The sequence below is a fragment of the Vipera berus genome (assembly GCF_964194415.1).
Source record: "Vipera berus genome assembly, chromosome: 3".
In the NCBI taxonomy this organism is placed as follows: domain Eukaryota; kingdom Metazoa; phylum Chordata; class Lepidosauria; order Squamata; family Viperidae; genus Vipera; species Vipera berus.
Window position 1 is genome coordinate 62,830,386 of NC_138204.1, and position 16,284 is coordinate 62,846,669.

The following is a 16,284-nucleotide window of genomic DNA, read 5'->3' on the forward strand; positions in this document are numbered from 1 at the left end:
AATGAATAATTGGTTCCACAAATTTATCTCACAAAGACAAATATTTCTGCTTATTTTAAGAAGGCAACAATTATATCCAATTTTCTGCTTCTTGCCTAGCGTAACTACCTACGCATCCTCTTTTAGAATGCAGTCTTTTAGTGTACTTTTCAACTCCTTGAGCATTTCTTGAGACCGCATTCTTAAAAATTTGGCAACAAATAAAATATCATCAATTTCTATTTTTTCATTGAAAAATGAAAAAAAAATCAAGATGATTAAAACTTTTAGCCAACATCCTCTAAAATCAATAGTGACCCTTTGATACTAATCCATCTTGTAGTTACTAGGTGTCAAATAGAGGCCAAAAAATGCGATTTCCAGATGCTTAGGGATTAACAGATTTATTTTCATAGAAACTTCCCTGGCTCCCAATCCACTTCGTCAGATCTCCAAATGGAACTTTAAACATGAAAACTAGCATTATGACTTGGTCTCAGAAGGCTATTGCTTTTACCTATCCTTCCGAGGTAGGTAAAATGAGGACCCAGATTGTTGGGGGCAATAAGCTGACTTTGTAATAATGCCGCTTGGGGGTGTGTGAAAGCCCTAATAAGCAGGCATATACATAGAATGAAGGCTATTGCTAAGCACATTGATTTGTGCTTAGATTGTAAGCCGCCCTGAGTCTTCGGAGAAGGGCGGGATATAAATGGGATTAAAATAAAATAAATAAAAAATATTGCCAATCAGTACAGCTACAACACTGATTTAAGATGTAACAGATGTCCTCCCTTAGTATGCTCTGTATCAGTTTTAATTTCTGAATCATTTTCTAAGGCATAGAGTGGTTTAAACATGTGGGGATAAGGATGTAACTCACTGCTGCTGGGGTTTCCTGGTCCGGGATAAGCTACAATGGAAGCTCCAGACTACACTCGATACCGCTCTATTAAGGGCCGTAATCCAGGACAATTACCAAGCCTCAATGTGACCTTGTATAGAGTAGAGCAGTCACTGGAACTGAATCAGAGGCAGACAATTTGGAACTGTTTCTTTGTCTTTCTAAGATTCAATTGAACATGAAGGGGAAAAAATCAAGAGATGAAAAATGTTTACCTATATATAACATACATTCTTGAACTGGATGACTGTTTTATAATACAAGGTGTTGAGAAGATCACTGCTATATAATGAGAAATCAGGATTAAATTCTCCAACGATTTTAGCTAACCAGTTTTAGATGCAAAACTGTCTTTATAATTTCATTTTTCCCGGATTGCTCTTTTGAACAGAGTCCAAAGAAATTGAAATGCTGGTCTGAGGCCATTTAAGTACTACAGGCTCATGGGATATTTAGATCCATTTATGCTTTTGTGCACCATAAGGACACATTAAAGGGAAAAGGTCCAGCATGACGTGGAAAGAAATTCCTCACAGCTCTTCCCTTCCCTGTTGCTTTTATACAATGTTCTCCACCTGCTTACCCCAATGTTACTGAGGAGAGAAAAGCTGAAATTTCCAGCTTAGCCAGGATTTGCATGTGTGTTTATGGAAGAAAAGCAAAGGAGCATGAGAGAGAGGGGAGGCATGCAGATTTGGTTTCCAGATTTGGGCTGCTTGGAGACAGAAAATGAAATAAAAGTTTTAAGGAGATGAAAAGTATGTTTCCCTTTAAGCTAAATAGCTGCAGCTGTTGAAATCTAATGAAATAGCAGATGGCTAGGTATGCCCGAATTGACAGCAGGTGATATAGGTGCAAAGAAGGTACGGCAAGGTAGGAGACTCAGCAGCACTTGAAAAATGAAAACCAGGGATTATCCAGCAACACTCAGGCTTTTGAAGAGGCCTGTCAACAGGTTTGGCCTGGGAGGCCAGAAACAGGCCAACAGGAAGGGCTAGGCAGTACAGAAAGTCCTTGACTTACAACCACAATTGACCCCAAAACTTCCATTACTAAGAGAGTTAAATGGCCCATTTGCCCCATTTTTGACCCTTTTTTTGCCACAACTGTAATGTGAATCACTGCAGGTAAGTTAATAACATGGTTGTTAAGTGAATCTGGCTTCCCCCTTTGACTTTGCTTGTCAGAAGGTCGCAAAAGGGAACACTGCAACTGTCATGAATATCAATCAGTTGCCAAGGTCTGAATTTGATCATGGGGTGACTATGGGGGTACTGCAATGGTTGCAAGACTGAAAAACAGTCATGAGTCATCTTTTTCTGTGCTGCTGTAACATCAAACAGTCACTAAACAAATGATTGTAAGTCGAGGACTGCCTGTAGACCAGGGGTAGGCAACCTCGGCTCTTTTATGACTCGTGGACTTCAACTCCCAGAATTCCTGAGCCAGCTATGCTGGCTCAGGAATTCTGGGAGTTGAAGTTCACGAGTCATAAAAGAGCCGAGGTTGCCGACCCCTGCTGTAGACTCTGTAAACAGCACAGCAGCTGCAGGTACCCAAAAGGCCCTGTGGCACACTTTAGGAGGAGCCTGTGGCCTAACAAGAGGCCCCTTTTGGCAAGGCCAGATAAAGAGGCCCTGTGGGAGCCACCTCCTGAAGAGACTCCCATGGCAGAAAATGGCTGCCAGCTGCTCAAGAAGTGGAGATTGCTTAGATCAGGGGTGTCAAACTGCTGGCAAACGGGCCGGATGCATCATGCCGAAACCATGCCCACCCCATTGCTGGCAATTGAAAAAAGTCACGATACATCATGACACGTCACGTGACATTGTGAGTTTGACACTCCTGGCTTAGATGCAGCTCCTAATAAAGGGTGGGGTAAGAGGCTAGGAAACTAGTTCTGTACAGATTTCGGGCCTTTCTCCACTTTAAGTTTGCCAAGATTGAGAAACACTGCCTTAGAAGATAGTCTGGGGAGAATTGTGCATTCTGTATGAAAGGTTTTCTAGGGCAAAACCTTTCACAAGTAATTCAAAAGATGTTTTTGGTGATTGGAAGGTTAATTCTTGTCAGCTGAGTTGAATGTCAGTGGGCAACTACTGTGTCTTTCCCAGCTAGAGTTGCTATGGAAAGATGAGGAAGTCACCTAGTTGCAATATCCTGAGGAAGGAGTGAATTACAGTGGCATATGATCTTGATTTAAAGGAACAGTGGATTATTTGTTCAGCACTCATAAAAAAAGCAGTCTTGGAAATATACAAAATGACATAGAGCCAACTGAAGCAATTTTCTCTTGAATTGTTCCTTCCCTCCTCAACATGCACAGGAGGAGAACTAGATCCCTCCTTGTCTACAATGCTAGCAGGCTACAGTAGCAGAGCTTCCCTGCCTCGACTTCACATCAAGAGACTTTCTACAGCTGTTTGTACCTAGTAACCTGCCCTGAGGAGTGAAAAGCAAAGCTCCTCTACCTGTAGTTCACTTCACATCTCATCAAAACCTGGGCTCCAGATCTGAGCAGCAACAAAATCTGGATAATCACCTGATGGCAGCAAATAGCTGCTTTCTGTTCCACTTTGCTGTCATCTGGTGATTATCCAGATTTTTGCAGGTCATATTTGGTGGCTCTAATAAAGGAAATAAGCAGCAAGCTTTTTCTTGTTCTTCTTGACTCTGGTTAGTATCAAACTGAAGTTATCAAAATATATAGCCTGCCTTCCCTTAATCTTTCAGGGTACAGAGATATACATTTGATATTATGCTAGGTTCCTGTGTATAAGTTTTTATGTGTCTTTCAGCCCCTTCCCCAGGACAGTGAGGGTGATTTTATAAAAGGCCACAACTGGCAGAGAGACTTTATACTGATATTTACTGATATGACTATGTAGTTTAATTGTAATAATTTGAATCGACGACTAGGTGCTCCTTGGATCCAAATTCCCAGAATGTTGCTGTGTTCTATGTTATAGCAGAAATAATTACCAATTTAATTACACCTTAATGCCTAGTACATTTATTATGTCAATGTTTATTAACTATAGTCCATATTATAATTGTCATGCCAGGCACATCCCAACAACCAAGACTGCAAAGAACCCTCCCCAAATTTTATAATTTAAGATAATCTATTTTTTCAGTAGTCCTACTTGCCCAGCTTTGATTCTCTTTTTCAGTCAAATGACTCATCAAGAAGACAATTCAAGATACTCTGGTCTTATCTTTAATCAAGGTATCTCTCTACTTAGCTATGATAATAAAATGTAGGATTGTACTTATTTACTATCTAACAGATAGTAAATGTAATTTTATCTGCTGCTACATTTTAAAACTACTTCTGTATTTTAGGTTTATTTTTTACCACATTTGCTTTTTACTCTGTACAATTTGCTTAGCTCGTTTCATCCTTATTTCCACAACTCTAGTTATGGAGTAGGACTTAAAAGTGGTCATGAACTGTAAGAAAACCATACTATTACTTTCTCCCCAGCCTATATAACTAAGAAAAATGCTTCAGGACCACAGGGCCACTACATTCTCTATCGGCTAGTTCTTTAGATCTGCTCATGATTTCAGTTCATTGGTACAGTTGTCACCTTCCTTACGTGCATATGCTCCATACTTATTTATAAGCAGTGCACATTTGCCAATCGTTAAGTAGATCAAACTTTAGTCAATAATTAATTAATAACTAATAACTCCTTCTCAGTTTGTAATAGCACACTGAACAAACTAACTGCACTCTCTTCTGGGTTTGAAATATCCAGTAGGTCAAATAGGACTATATGCTATCTGCAAAAATTCAGCAACAACTAGATAAGAACAGAGGTTCAGAAAACTCATTAAAATATGGTTCCTTTTTGTACCAGTGTAGCAAGTGAGCCTAGCCATAGTCTGCTTTCTGTAACACATTTCCATAAAAGATTCCAAGTAATCAGAAAGAAGGCAAGGAAGGAGAACAGTGCTCCGTAATTCAAAATACAGCATCTTCAACCTCAGTAAAGACCAATAATACGACAGTCCGTCTGGTGATTAGTCATAAGCCAAAACTTCACCGGTTGATTTTCTGCCTGCCATCACGCCTGTGCTGTTAAAAGCAGAAGGCATGAAAATCAGGGAAACCGCCATCCCCGCAAATACGGGACCAACACACACACACACCCCGTCTTCGTATCTACCTAGGGTGTTTGGCTTCGCCCCTCCTTCTCCGCGTATGCTGCGTATCCATCGGGCCCGGCAGGGTAGCGTTTGTCAGAACCGAACTGGCTAACGAGAGGTTCTCCTCTGAACTCCAGGGGGCGCTTGAAGCTGGCCCGCCTCAGCTTGCAAGCCAGTGGCTGTCCTCGTAACAGAAACGTAGCGAAGCTCCAGCACCTTCGGAGCAACCCTCCAGCCGGTTGGGCTCCACCTCTTCTTCTAGCTTCTTCAACGGGGCCGCTTCCAGACTCCAGGAAAGCGCTGCTGTCCACCAACTTCGGCCAGGAGCTCCTTTGCGTCTGATCTGGGTGTGGCGCCAAGTCCAAGAGGGAGCTTTTAGGCTTCAAAGCAAGCGGCTTCTTCCATCAATTTCCTGCGTATCTGAAACGCCCAAGACTAAAGATTTCTTTCTTTTCTCTGTCTTTCCTTCTTGCTGGAAGGAAGATCGAACAGTTCCTGACTGGATCCATCAACCAAGAGGAAGAAGAACGCGTGAGGGTGGTGGTGGTTTTTGTTTTGTTTTTTAAGGAAAGATGGATTCATTTAATTATTAAGTGTTCTCCGCATTGGTATGAAATTTACAAGTTCTGCAATTGCGGGGTGGGGGGAGAGGCGCGCGGATCAATCCATAAGGTTTCAACAGGGCTGGATGGGCAGCTAGTCTAAAAATTAAATTCACAGGAAGAACGTAAGTGGTTCAAGGGAAAAGAAAACATGCACCCAACTCTTTATGCTGAATAGCAAATGCCTGATGTATAAATTAAACCATAGTTATTCTGCTCATAGTTTTTTTTAAAAAAATGTAATTTCTTTAACATGTATACACACACAAACACACACACACACACACACACACATCAAAGCTATTTTAATTGTCCAGTCTTAAAATTATTTTAGTTCTTCCAGTTCCAGCAAAAAGTCCAGGTTTAGTATTCCATAAAATCTTCCACTGTGGTAACTTCAATATATCTGCCTTCTATGCACATATAATAATCTTGCTGGCCAATGAAATAGATAAATTCATACAAGAGGATACTATCATAGATATATTATTTTGAAGTGGTCTAACAATCCTCCCTTCCCTTTTAATAATAATAATAATAATAATTTTATTTATATACCGCCCTTCTCCCGAAGGACTCAGGGCGGTGAACAGGGCAAATGTATAAAAATACAAAAATACAAAAGTTAAAAGGAATTAAACATAATGCCCAAGGTAAAAACAGTAAATACAAATATTAAGAACAATAAAAACCCAACCCATCCCCCATCAGGCCAAGCCGGCTTGTTCAAATAAATGCGTTTTCAGATCGCATTTTTATAACTGGAATGATCTGTGGGAATGACCTTGGAAGATGGGGTGAAGAGATGCTGCCTAGATAAGAGCGAGCATAGCCTGCAGCTGTGCGGTGGGTAGAACAAGAGGCTCAGAAGAGACCAAGTTGTAAGGTTTTTAATGATGAGGATGGGAAAATTGTACTTTCAGACTTTCAAAACTCTTCTAATGTATCTTTTATACTGGTGGCTCAGTGGTTAAGAAAACTGGACTTGTCAGCTGGAAACCTGGCAGCCAGGTTCAAGATCCGAGTGCCATGCGACAGGGTTAGCACTCATCCTCGCCCCAGCTCCTGCCAACCTAGCAATTTGAAAGCATACAAGTAAACAGGTACCACTTTGGTGGGAAGGTAACATCGCTCTGTGTCTGCATGCTGGCCACGAGCGTGGATATGCCTTTGGACGGTGATGGCTCAATGGCCTTGAAATGGAGATGAGCACTGCCCCCTAGAGTCAGCAACGACTAGCGGAGGGACCAGAGGGACTCCTTACCTTTTATCTTTTCCAATAAAATAGAATTTGCTCATTTCCTGTCTGGGCTGTCTATGAAGGCTAACAATAACTTTCTTGCCCTTTAGTAATAAACATTTTTATATATTTCAAATTTATAATCCATAAAAGGGGAGTAAATGTGAGGCTTCCCCCCCCTTATGTTCATAACACTGGTCCCATTCAGCACTCCGTACTTCTGTAATCACATGTTCTTAGAACTTCATGTTTCCCTTCTATTTATCTCTTTAACAGTCTGTCAGTCAGCTTCCTTAATATATTCTTTCTTTCCCAAAGAGATATACTGTATATTATCTGTTCAATTAAAATAAGTATTTTAAAGAAGCAATATTCCAAATTTAACTGTTCTTTTAGCCTGTTTTTTAGCTTTCTTATTCTAAACTCCCAATAAGCCTTTTGCATTTTAATTCTTTTAAAATCTTGGTAACTGGCATTTTCATTTTTCAACTTTCATCTTTTGTGGATCGAAGATACACTCATGCAAGTGGCTTTAAGTGCCCTCAAGTGTCAAATTTGCTTCATTTAAATGTGCTTTAAAAAGTGGATCAGGCAGTATCCTTTAAACAAAATTTGCACAAAGTTGCAAGTGTGATATACCAATTGGAATTGGTCAGTCTGTAGAGCTAATGCCATGCTAATAGAAGATGGTAGTTTACATCTGGAGGTTTGGGTAATCTTGGGGGATAAGGGGAAAAGATACTGCCTAGGAAATAGACAGAGTGGGAGGAGCTCCCAGGGGTTTAACGGTTGAAAAACTTAAGAGAATCCACACTAACTTATCAGTCAGTAAAAAGAGATGGCAGTAGATTTGTACTTTAAGACTTGCAACTAAATCTAGTTATTTCCTGTCTGATTTCCTTGGAAAGGCTGATATATGGGTGCTTTTTCCTGTGGGCTTCCTCATGTGGAGCTTACCCCCATCTCTGGCTGCTCTGTCTGGAAAAGCTCTGTTAGCTTGGGCGTATTGTCTGACCGTTGATCTTTGCCTCTGCATTATCCCCGCTATTTCACAGAGACATCCTAGTCTGCCGTGTTTCTATCCAAAGTCAGACCAGATCAAATCAACCTGATGGCACATAATCAATCTACGTGTGTTGATCATGCGTACATTCTACATTCTATGTAGACAGAATCAAATACCTCAATATTTAAGGTCAATTTTAAAAAAAGCAAAATTAACCAATGTAATAGTAATATTAGGTATCAACCAGAATAACTGATGTAAAGCATCCAAGGTTACAAAAGTTTCAGATGGGTAGATAAGTCATTTTAAACTTTATAGTAGCACAAGTCCTTCAGATCTGTTAAAATATACATAGGACAGGTTTTGAGGGCATTTTACTTGATGAACTGCATAGATTATGTATTAAAACTGTGCATTCTATGAAGGCTATCTAGATGTTCTCCAGACCACACAAGGACATTATTTTTCTGTTAAGATTTGTACAATCAGAAATGCTTCTAAATTATTCTCAGCATGGACACTCTTATGCATATTGTTGGAAGTTGGGAGCAGTATAAAAGAGGTAAGTGGGAAATAAGAGCTGTAGATCAAGATGTTTTCTTAGTAAAGTGGGTCATTTAAAGCTATTACAAATGTAACAGATACCAACCAGCACTCATATACTGTTCTGCTCAATTAGGGCATTCCATCATTCATATCCACTTGAGTGTTCTTATGTGCAAATCCTCAAATACAGACATGCGGCCTCTTGAAACAGATCAAAATACACGCAAAGCTCTGCTTTTCCCAAAGTGATACTTTTAAATCTGTTGACTGCAACTCAGAGCAACAATTTGGGAATTGCTGAACTGACCCAACTGGAGAAAGGCAAGTTGGGCAAGGCTTCAATTAGACCAATATTGACAAAGGTAACTCTTAACTAGATCCTAAAAGAAGGAAATTTTGAAAAGTTGAAATCCTACTCGTCAATAGAATTAATCTGACTTCAGTGGCTGGATTAGCACATTTGTGCTAACCAATAATTTTGTTTATTTGGGTTCAACTTCGTGCAAACAATAAATCCAGCCACTAAATTACTGATGCAGATGTTTTATGGCAGACCATATTGGAACTGTATAATAATCATGTAACAATCTAAAAGGTGACTTTTCAAAAGGGGATCAATTATAAACTTTCCATGCTTTGTAATACAGTACTGAAGTGAAAAGACACTGTATTTATCCTTTTCTTACTTTCTATTTCAGAATGAGTTTTCAAGATGGTATTCTCATGTACCATACTGGAATTGGTCGGTCTGCAAATCTAATATCATGCTAATAGGGAGATGGCAATTTACATCTGGAGGTTGGATATTTCTCATATTCAGAAGTATTAGTTGAGCCGTTTCCCCCCCTCTCTATATATTTGTATCAGGCGAAGTAATTTTTGAACAGTGATCCAAAGATGTGATGCTTTATGCCTTACATAAAACATTTAAAAAAACCCTCTAGGCTCATCTTATATACTTAAAGAGTTTAATTCATAATTACAGGCTGTATTTAGAATTTTTAAACAAAGTCTATAAATAGAGGTTAACCCTGCCTGAAAAAGTTCTTACAAGCCTTTAGTAGTAATGCCATCAAAGCTGACATAGCAGTGGTTTATTGAGATACTTTGAGTAAAAGTTCTGTGATCTATCAGTAACATAAAATGTCACATCAGGGGTCTCAGAACTTTTAATCCTATGCCTGAATGAATTAATGTTTGTGTACATATGCATGTACATGTATATATGAATATGGGTGACACAGATAATGTATTGGTCCACCAAGTAAACATTTAAAAATGAGAAATGCAGTTAATCACACAATTTGTATGATTAATGCCATGAAAGTCCATGAGAAAATTAAGGTTATTAATACTTGGCAAGAGGTTTTATTTTGTTTATTAGGTGTTTAAATTCTCATTTCTCAGTGCAAAAGAGAAAGTTTATCTAAACTAATATTTAAAAAATGAGGACACACTACTTTCTTCAAAAGATTCTTGACAGCAGCATCCACAGGTAAATGGAAATACCTTATCCTGACAGTGGCAATTATGGAATCCTTTGCAGCAGAAGAAAAAAAAATCCAATTCAGTCATAAATACCATATCATGCATTGGGGTGGGGTGGTGATGACACAGGACCACCTATTTTGTAGGCCTGCAGCCTAACTAAGCATCTCAGAATAAAAAGGAAGATAACTGGAATGAATTCAACACTCTGCACTATGTAACATACTATACAGAATAGGAAATAACTTATTTTCTTTAACATTCAATCTTATTTTGACTCGGTGACCACATAAGGGTATTTAATTTAAGGTGCAACCATCAGTTGGCATTCAATAAATTATACACAACAGTAACTGACTGTTGTAAGTTGTTTTTTTGTGTAGTCTACTCCCTACCTTATTTCATATTCAGCTGTCAAATCACCAATTTTTGCATATTTCACAAAAGAAACTGGCTCAATTAGTATCAGAATTCCTGACAGTGAATTTGGCCAGTCTAATTTTATGATCTCCCTGGAAAAATTCTAACTTTCTTTAGACTTTTAATGGACAGGCAAAAAGGTAGTTAATGCAGGGGGGAAAAGATACTTTCGATTAGATATCCAGTCCACTATTGGAGCTTCCAGTAAAAAGAAAACAAGAAGCATAATGCACTTCATATATTAAATATGAAATGCTATATCTGTAAAACATAAAATATAAAATTTAATACTGTATTGCCAGACATGAATATTTTAACACAAAGCAGGATTATCAGAATTTTTAATTACCTGAATATTTGCAAGCTAGATTTTTCTTTTTAAATAACTATAATTTGATTTAACTATATCACCAGTTTTACTTACAGGCCAAATGCAGGCCACCTGGAAGAACTAAAATAATTCAGTATTATAGGTATTGCAAATAGGACTCTTCTGAAAAGACATAAAACATGCCATCTAAGAATATTTTAGAAGATAAATCTCTTATATGTGACCTAGCCATCTTTAAAGGACAAATGTGTTCACTTCACACAGTTACTCACACCTGCATTTCTAAAGATTTTCACACTGCAAAGAATATATTACACATAGAAAAAAGTACTTTGCATGAAACATATTTGTCCTTTGAAACTGTCCACAATATATTGCTGTGCATCGGTGTTCTAATTTTTAAAATGTAGAGTTGTCAGGGGTTTTTTTTTTGATGTTAAAATAAGCTACTTTGGTGTAATAGTGTACAGTAAGAAGAATTCCAAGGTAAGTACAAATGGAAAATTGCTATATTAAACAATTACCAAATGAAAATAATGGATATGAAAAAGTTACAAATAAGATAATTGCTCAAAAAATCACATTTGCAGGATTTAAAGCCTTTTGACTTTCCCATTCATATGTAACTTGATTTACTTTAAGTATAGCTTAGATATCCAGGGAAAAGGAGAAATATTTGAAACAACTCTTCATGCTTCTGCTATTTCAGATTTACTGAGTGCAATTGCTAGTTCTAAATCTTCTTGCTCTTGCTGCTTCAATCTCGCTAGTCGCTCTTTCTCTTCTCTCTCACTTTCTCTTTTTGCCCATTCAATCATAACTTCTTCAGTAGGATACTAAAACAGAAAAAAACATGGACTTGTTAGTGGAACAGCAAGTAAGAACTTATGAACACTATAATATGGAAGGAATATGTCATTGCTTCTCCTTAAAATGTTTTTTTTTACTTTTCTGATAATCTCCCATCATAGTATTAACTAGATCAGACTCCACTTAGCTTCCAACCCAGGCAAAAAGTCCCATGTGCTTTCATATGCTAAGTAAACAGATGAATTATTTTAAAATACATCATACAATATACTAGTACTATAATTAATCACAAAAAATAGAAAACTAAATTTGTGAAGAGTTCTGTATCATGTGGTCAATAGATTCAGAACGTTATTTACTTTTTCTCCACCTTTTTCAAGCAAATATATATCATATGACTGTCATGCAACACAGTAACTAAGGATCATGCAAACACTGCAGCCGGCTGCTTATTCAAATGCCTGGGCGGGAAACAAGAAACTTGCTGAATGACTGCTTGCTAAGGAAAGTGTTCAGAGCTAACATTGTCTTGTTGCAATATCAATTTATATTTTTAAATCCTGCACAGTGCATTTTCTAACAGCAACAGAAGCATATATAGTACTCTTAAAAGGTAAAGGTTTCCCCGCACATGCGTGCTAGTTGTTTCCAACTCTAGGGGCCGGTGCTCATCTCCGTTTCAAAGCCGAAGAGCCAGCACTTGTCCAAGGACGTCTCCGTGGTCATGTGGCCGGCATGACTAGATGCCAAAGGCGCACAGAACACTGTTACCTTCCCACCGTAGTGGTCCCTATTTTTCTACTTGCATTATCACGTGCTTTCGAACTGCTAGGTTGGCAGAAGCTGGGACGAGTAACAGGAGCTCACTCTGTTATGCAGCACTCGGGATTCGACCCACCAAACTGCCGACCTTCTGATCGACAAACTCAGCGTCCTAACCCACTGAGCCACCGCGTCCCAATAGTACTCTTACAGGTTGATATATGGACATTGTATAATACTGTATGCAATTACAGCTAGATTAAAACATGAGAGAACTTTCAGAATTACTATATAATTGTTGTGTAGTGGTTAATGTGTTTATTGGAAGGCTAACAATGAGTATTTGTCTCCAAATAGATCTTGCTGATGTATTCTTTAAGCAAGACATTGCTAATATATAGGAACCCATTCCCATCCTCAAGGTTCATAGGAACATTCACTGTTCTTACAAAACAATCATTATTTAACTGAATATCTCCATACTTACAGTATTGAAATTAGCAAAATTATTGGAATCCATCTCTTTGCCTACTCCACTAGGAGCAAATGGGTCAGCTTCCTTCCCTTTGCAACCATCAGAACTTGGGAAAGGCTGGAAAGGATCATTTAATTTAAAAGATTCTGAAGACTCCAATTTGTGGATAGGTCTTTTTCCTACACCAAAATAACCAGTTAGCATAATTATGAACATGACAATAATTTATTCAGTATACAGTAGTATAAGTAATGCTACATATCCTAAACTCATGTGATTTTCTAAAATATTCTAAAGTTTCTAAAGGATGAGGGTTTTGACTTGCAGAGTAAATAATGTGTGCCACTATTTTCATTATACGGATGCTTTTGGAAATATAAAATGAGAACTAGTCATTTAATTCAAATCACAATGTTCATATTAGCCTAGGTTAAAAATGGTTCAAATCAGCCATCCTTATCAAACTGAATTTAGTTTTTTATAGTATTAATATAGCAATACAAAAGAACAGCTTCTTTTATAATTTATTGCTTTGGATATGTAAAAAAATATAACCCAAAGTTTTTAAAAAATAAAAAATAGTTTGTAACTAAATTGGGCATTTTTGTAACAGAATGTGGGGAAAAAGCCCAGTCTAGCACAATATCAATGAAGAAGAAAAATAACAGCTCTCAAAAGAAAGCAGTATGGCTGCGTAAAGAACTCTCTTTATAAATTGAAAGACAAAACGGACAAGTATAAAAAGTGGAAAGAGGGACACATAACTAAGGTAGAACAGCAGCAAATAGCCCGAGCCTGCAAAGATGAAGTGAGGAAAGCTAAGGCTCAAAATGAACTAAGGCTTGCAATAAAAGTCAAAAATAACAAAAAAAAGCTTCTTTCAACATGTAAAAAACAAGAAAAAAGTCAAGAAAACAATTGGTCCATTAATGGGAGAAAGTGGAGAAGGTAAAAAGCAATAGGGAGAAAGCAGAACCATTTAACTTGTTTTTTACATCCATCTTTACACAAAGGGAAAAAACAGTCCAATCTATCAAAAACAGTACCGTAAAAAACAGATTAGAAACACAAGTTAAAATAGGCAAAAAAAGGTAAGTGAGCACCTGTCTACCTTAGATGAATTCAAATCACCAGGAACAGATGGATTACACCCCAACAGACGTGATCTCAGAACCACTGAACTATATCTTTCAAAGATCCTGAGGCACTGGGGAACTACTAGAGGAATGGAAAAGAGCTGATGTAGTTCCCATCTTCAAAAAAGGGGGAAAAATGGATCCAGGAAATTACAGACCTATCAGCTTGACCTCAATACCTGGGAAGATTTTGGAAAAGATAATCAAGCAAGAATCAGCGAACATCTAGAGGAAAACAAAGTCATAACCAAAAGCCAACATGGGTTTGTAAAAAAACAGATCATGCCAGATAAATCTTATTGAATTCTTTGACAAAGTGACAAAATTTGTGGACCAGAGGAATGCTGTGGATATAATTTACTTGGATTTCAGTAAGGCATTTGATACAAGTAGTCCACAACCTACTACTTGATAAGATAGAAAAATGTGGATTAGACAGCATGGCCACCAGATGGATTCATAACTGGCTGACCAGTCGTACTCAGCGTGTGGTCCTCAATGGAACTGCATCTACATGGAGGGAAGTGTGTAATGGGGTGCCCCAAGGCTCTGTTCTAGGCCCAGTGCTGTTCAACATCCTTCATCAATGATTTGGATGAAGGGATACATGGGGAACTCATCAAACTTGCAGACAACACCAAGCTGGCAGGAATAGCCAACACTCCAGAAGACAGGCTTAAGATACAGAAGGATCTTGACAGACTTGAACATTGGGCGCTATATAACAAAATGAAATTCAATGGTGAAAAAAGTAAGGTTCTACATTTATGAAGAAAAAACAAATGCACATATTAAAAGTGGTGCTTGGCTCAATAATAGTTAAGTGCGAGAGGGATCTTGGAATCTTAGTGGACAATCACTTAAATATGAGCCAACAGGGTGCTGCAGTTGCTAAAAAAGCTAACACAGTTCTAGGCTGCATTAACAAAGGGATAGAATCAAGATCATGTGAAGTGTTAATACCACTTTATAACGCCTTGATAAGACCACACTTGGAATACTGCATCCAGTTTGGCCACCACAATGTAAAAAAGATGTTGAGGCTCTAGGAAGAATGCAAAGAAGAGCAACAAAGATGATTAGGGGACTGGAGGCTAAAATATATAAAGAATGGTTGTTGGAATTGGGTATGTCTAATTTAATGAAAAGAAAGACTAGGAGGGACATGATAGCAGTGTTCCAATATCTCAGTGGTTGCCACAAAGAAGAGGGAGTCAAGCTATTCTCCAAAGCTCCTGAAGGCAGGACAAGAAGCAATGGATGGAAACTAACCAAGACAGGACAAGAAGCAATGGATGGAAACTAACCAAAGAGAGAAGCAATCTAGAACTAAGAAGAAATTTCCTGACAGTTAAAACAATTAATCAGTGGAACAACCTGCCTCCAGAAGCTGTGAATGTTCCAACACTGGAGGTTTTTAAGAAGAGACTGGACAGCCATTTGTCTAAAATGGTATTAGATTTCCTGCCTGAGCAGATTAGCTTAGAAGACCTCCAAGGTCCCTTCGAACTCTATTATTCTGTTAAAAAATATAGAACGCTCCTTTTACAGTTTCATTACATCTGAAAAAAGCTCCATATAAACCTCAGTATTTACAGATTTAATGCTGCTTCTTACCAGGTGGGGGAGGACAAGGTCTGGTAGGTGTTCCAGTTTTAGGAGGCAAAGCAGGAGGAATATCTTCATTTTTGACTGGAGCTTCCTCAAACAAATTTTTTGTTATAACTATATTGTTAACAGTACTTGTTGCAGATGAACTAAAAGGATCTTCATTGTTCGTCTTAAAAAAAAGAAAGGAAATAACTCCATTATGCACAAGTTAGTGTCTTTTTTTTTATTTACTGATCATTATAAGCCTCATACTGTTGCTCCCAACTGCTGCTTATTAAGCTCCTATGAATGTCATTACTTGATTCCCACCAGCCAGTTTTTCACCATAAACCAATGCTTTATCCAATTTTTCATTTTTACAGTACAGGTAGTCCTTGACTTACAACAGTTCACTTAGTGACTGTTCGAAGTTACAACAGCACTGAAAAAAGTGACTTATGACCATTTTTCACTTGTATGACCGTTGCAGCATCCCCATGGTCACGTGATTTTCATTTGGATGCTTGACAACTGACTCACATTTATGACGGTTGCAACGTCCTGGGATCATTTCAGCACCTTTTGTAACCTTCTGACAAGCAAAGTCAGTGGGGAAGCCAGATTCACTTAACAACCATGATACTAATTTAACAACTGCAGTGATTTACTAAACCGGGGATCTTCAAACTTAGCCCTTTTATGACTTGTGGACAAGTCATAAAAGGGCCAGGTCTGAAGACCCCTGCACTAAACAAATGTGGCCAGAAAAAATAAAATTGGGCAAAACTCACTTAACAAGTTTGTCACTTAGCAACATAAATTTTGGGCTCAACTGTGGTT

General features: G+C 38.1%; 2 protein-coding genes across 4 annotated transcripts in view; both read right to left on the minus strand.

Moving 5' to 3' along the window:
• TTC39A (tetratricopeptide repeat domain 39A) overlaps positions 1-5,214 on the minus strand; it is a 51,089-nt gene extending 45,875 nt beyond the window's left edge. The window contains exon 1 of the mRNA XM_081323431.1: positions 5,059-5,214. Within this exon, the coding sequence (XP_081179557.1) occupies positions 5,059-5,108 (50 nt within the window). The 5' untranslated portion in view covers positions 5,109-5,214. The remainder of the gene's footprint in view (positions 1-5,058) is intronic.
• A 4,169-nt stretch (positions 5,215-9,383) lies between these two features.
• EPS15 (epidermal growth factor receptor pathway substrate 15) overlaps positions 9,384-16,284 on the minus strand; it is a 71,408-nt gene continuing 64,507 nt past the window's right edge. For all 3 annotated transcript variants that reach the window (XM_081323418.1, XM_081323417.1, XM_081323416.1), the window contains 3 exons: positions 15,472-15,634; positions 12,731-12,897; positions 9,384-11,507 (listed from right to left, as the gene is read on the minus strand). In XM_081323418.1, the coding sequence (XP_081179544.1) occupies positions 11,361-11,507; positions 12,731-12,897; positions 15,472-15,634 (477 nt within the window). In that variant the 3' untranslated portion in view covers positions 9,384-11,360. The remainder of the gene's footprint in view (positions 11,508-12,730; positions 12,898-15,471; positions 15,635-16,284) is intronic.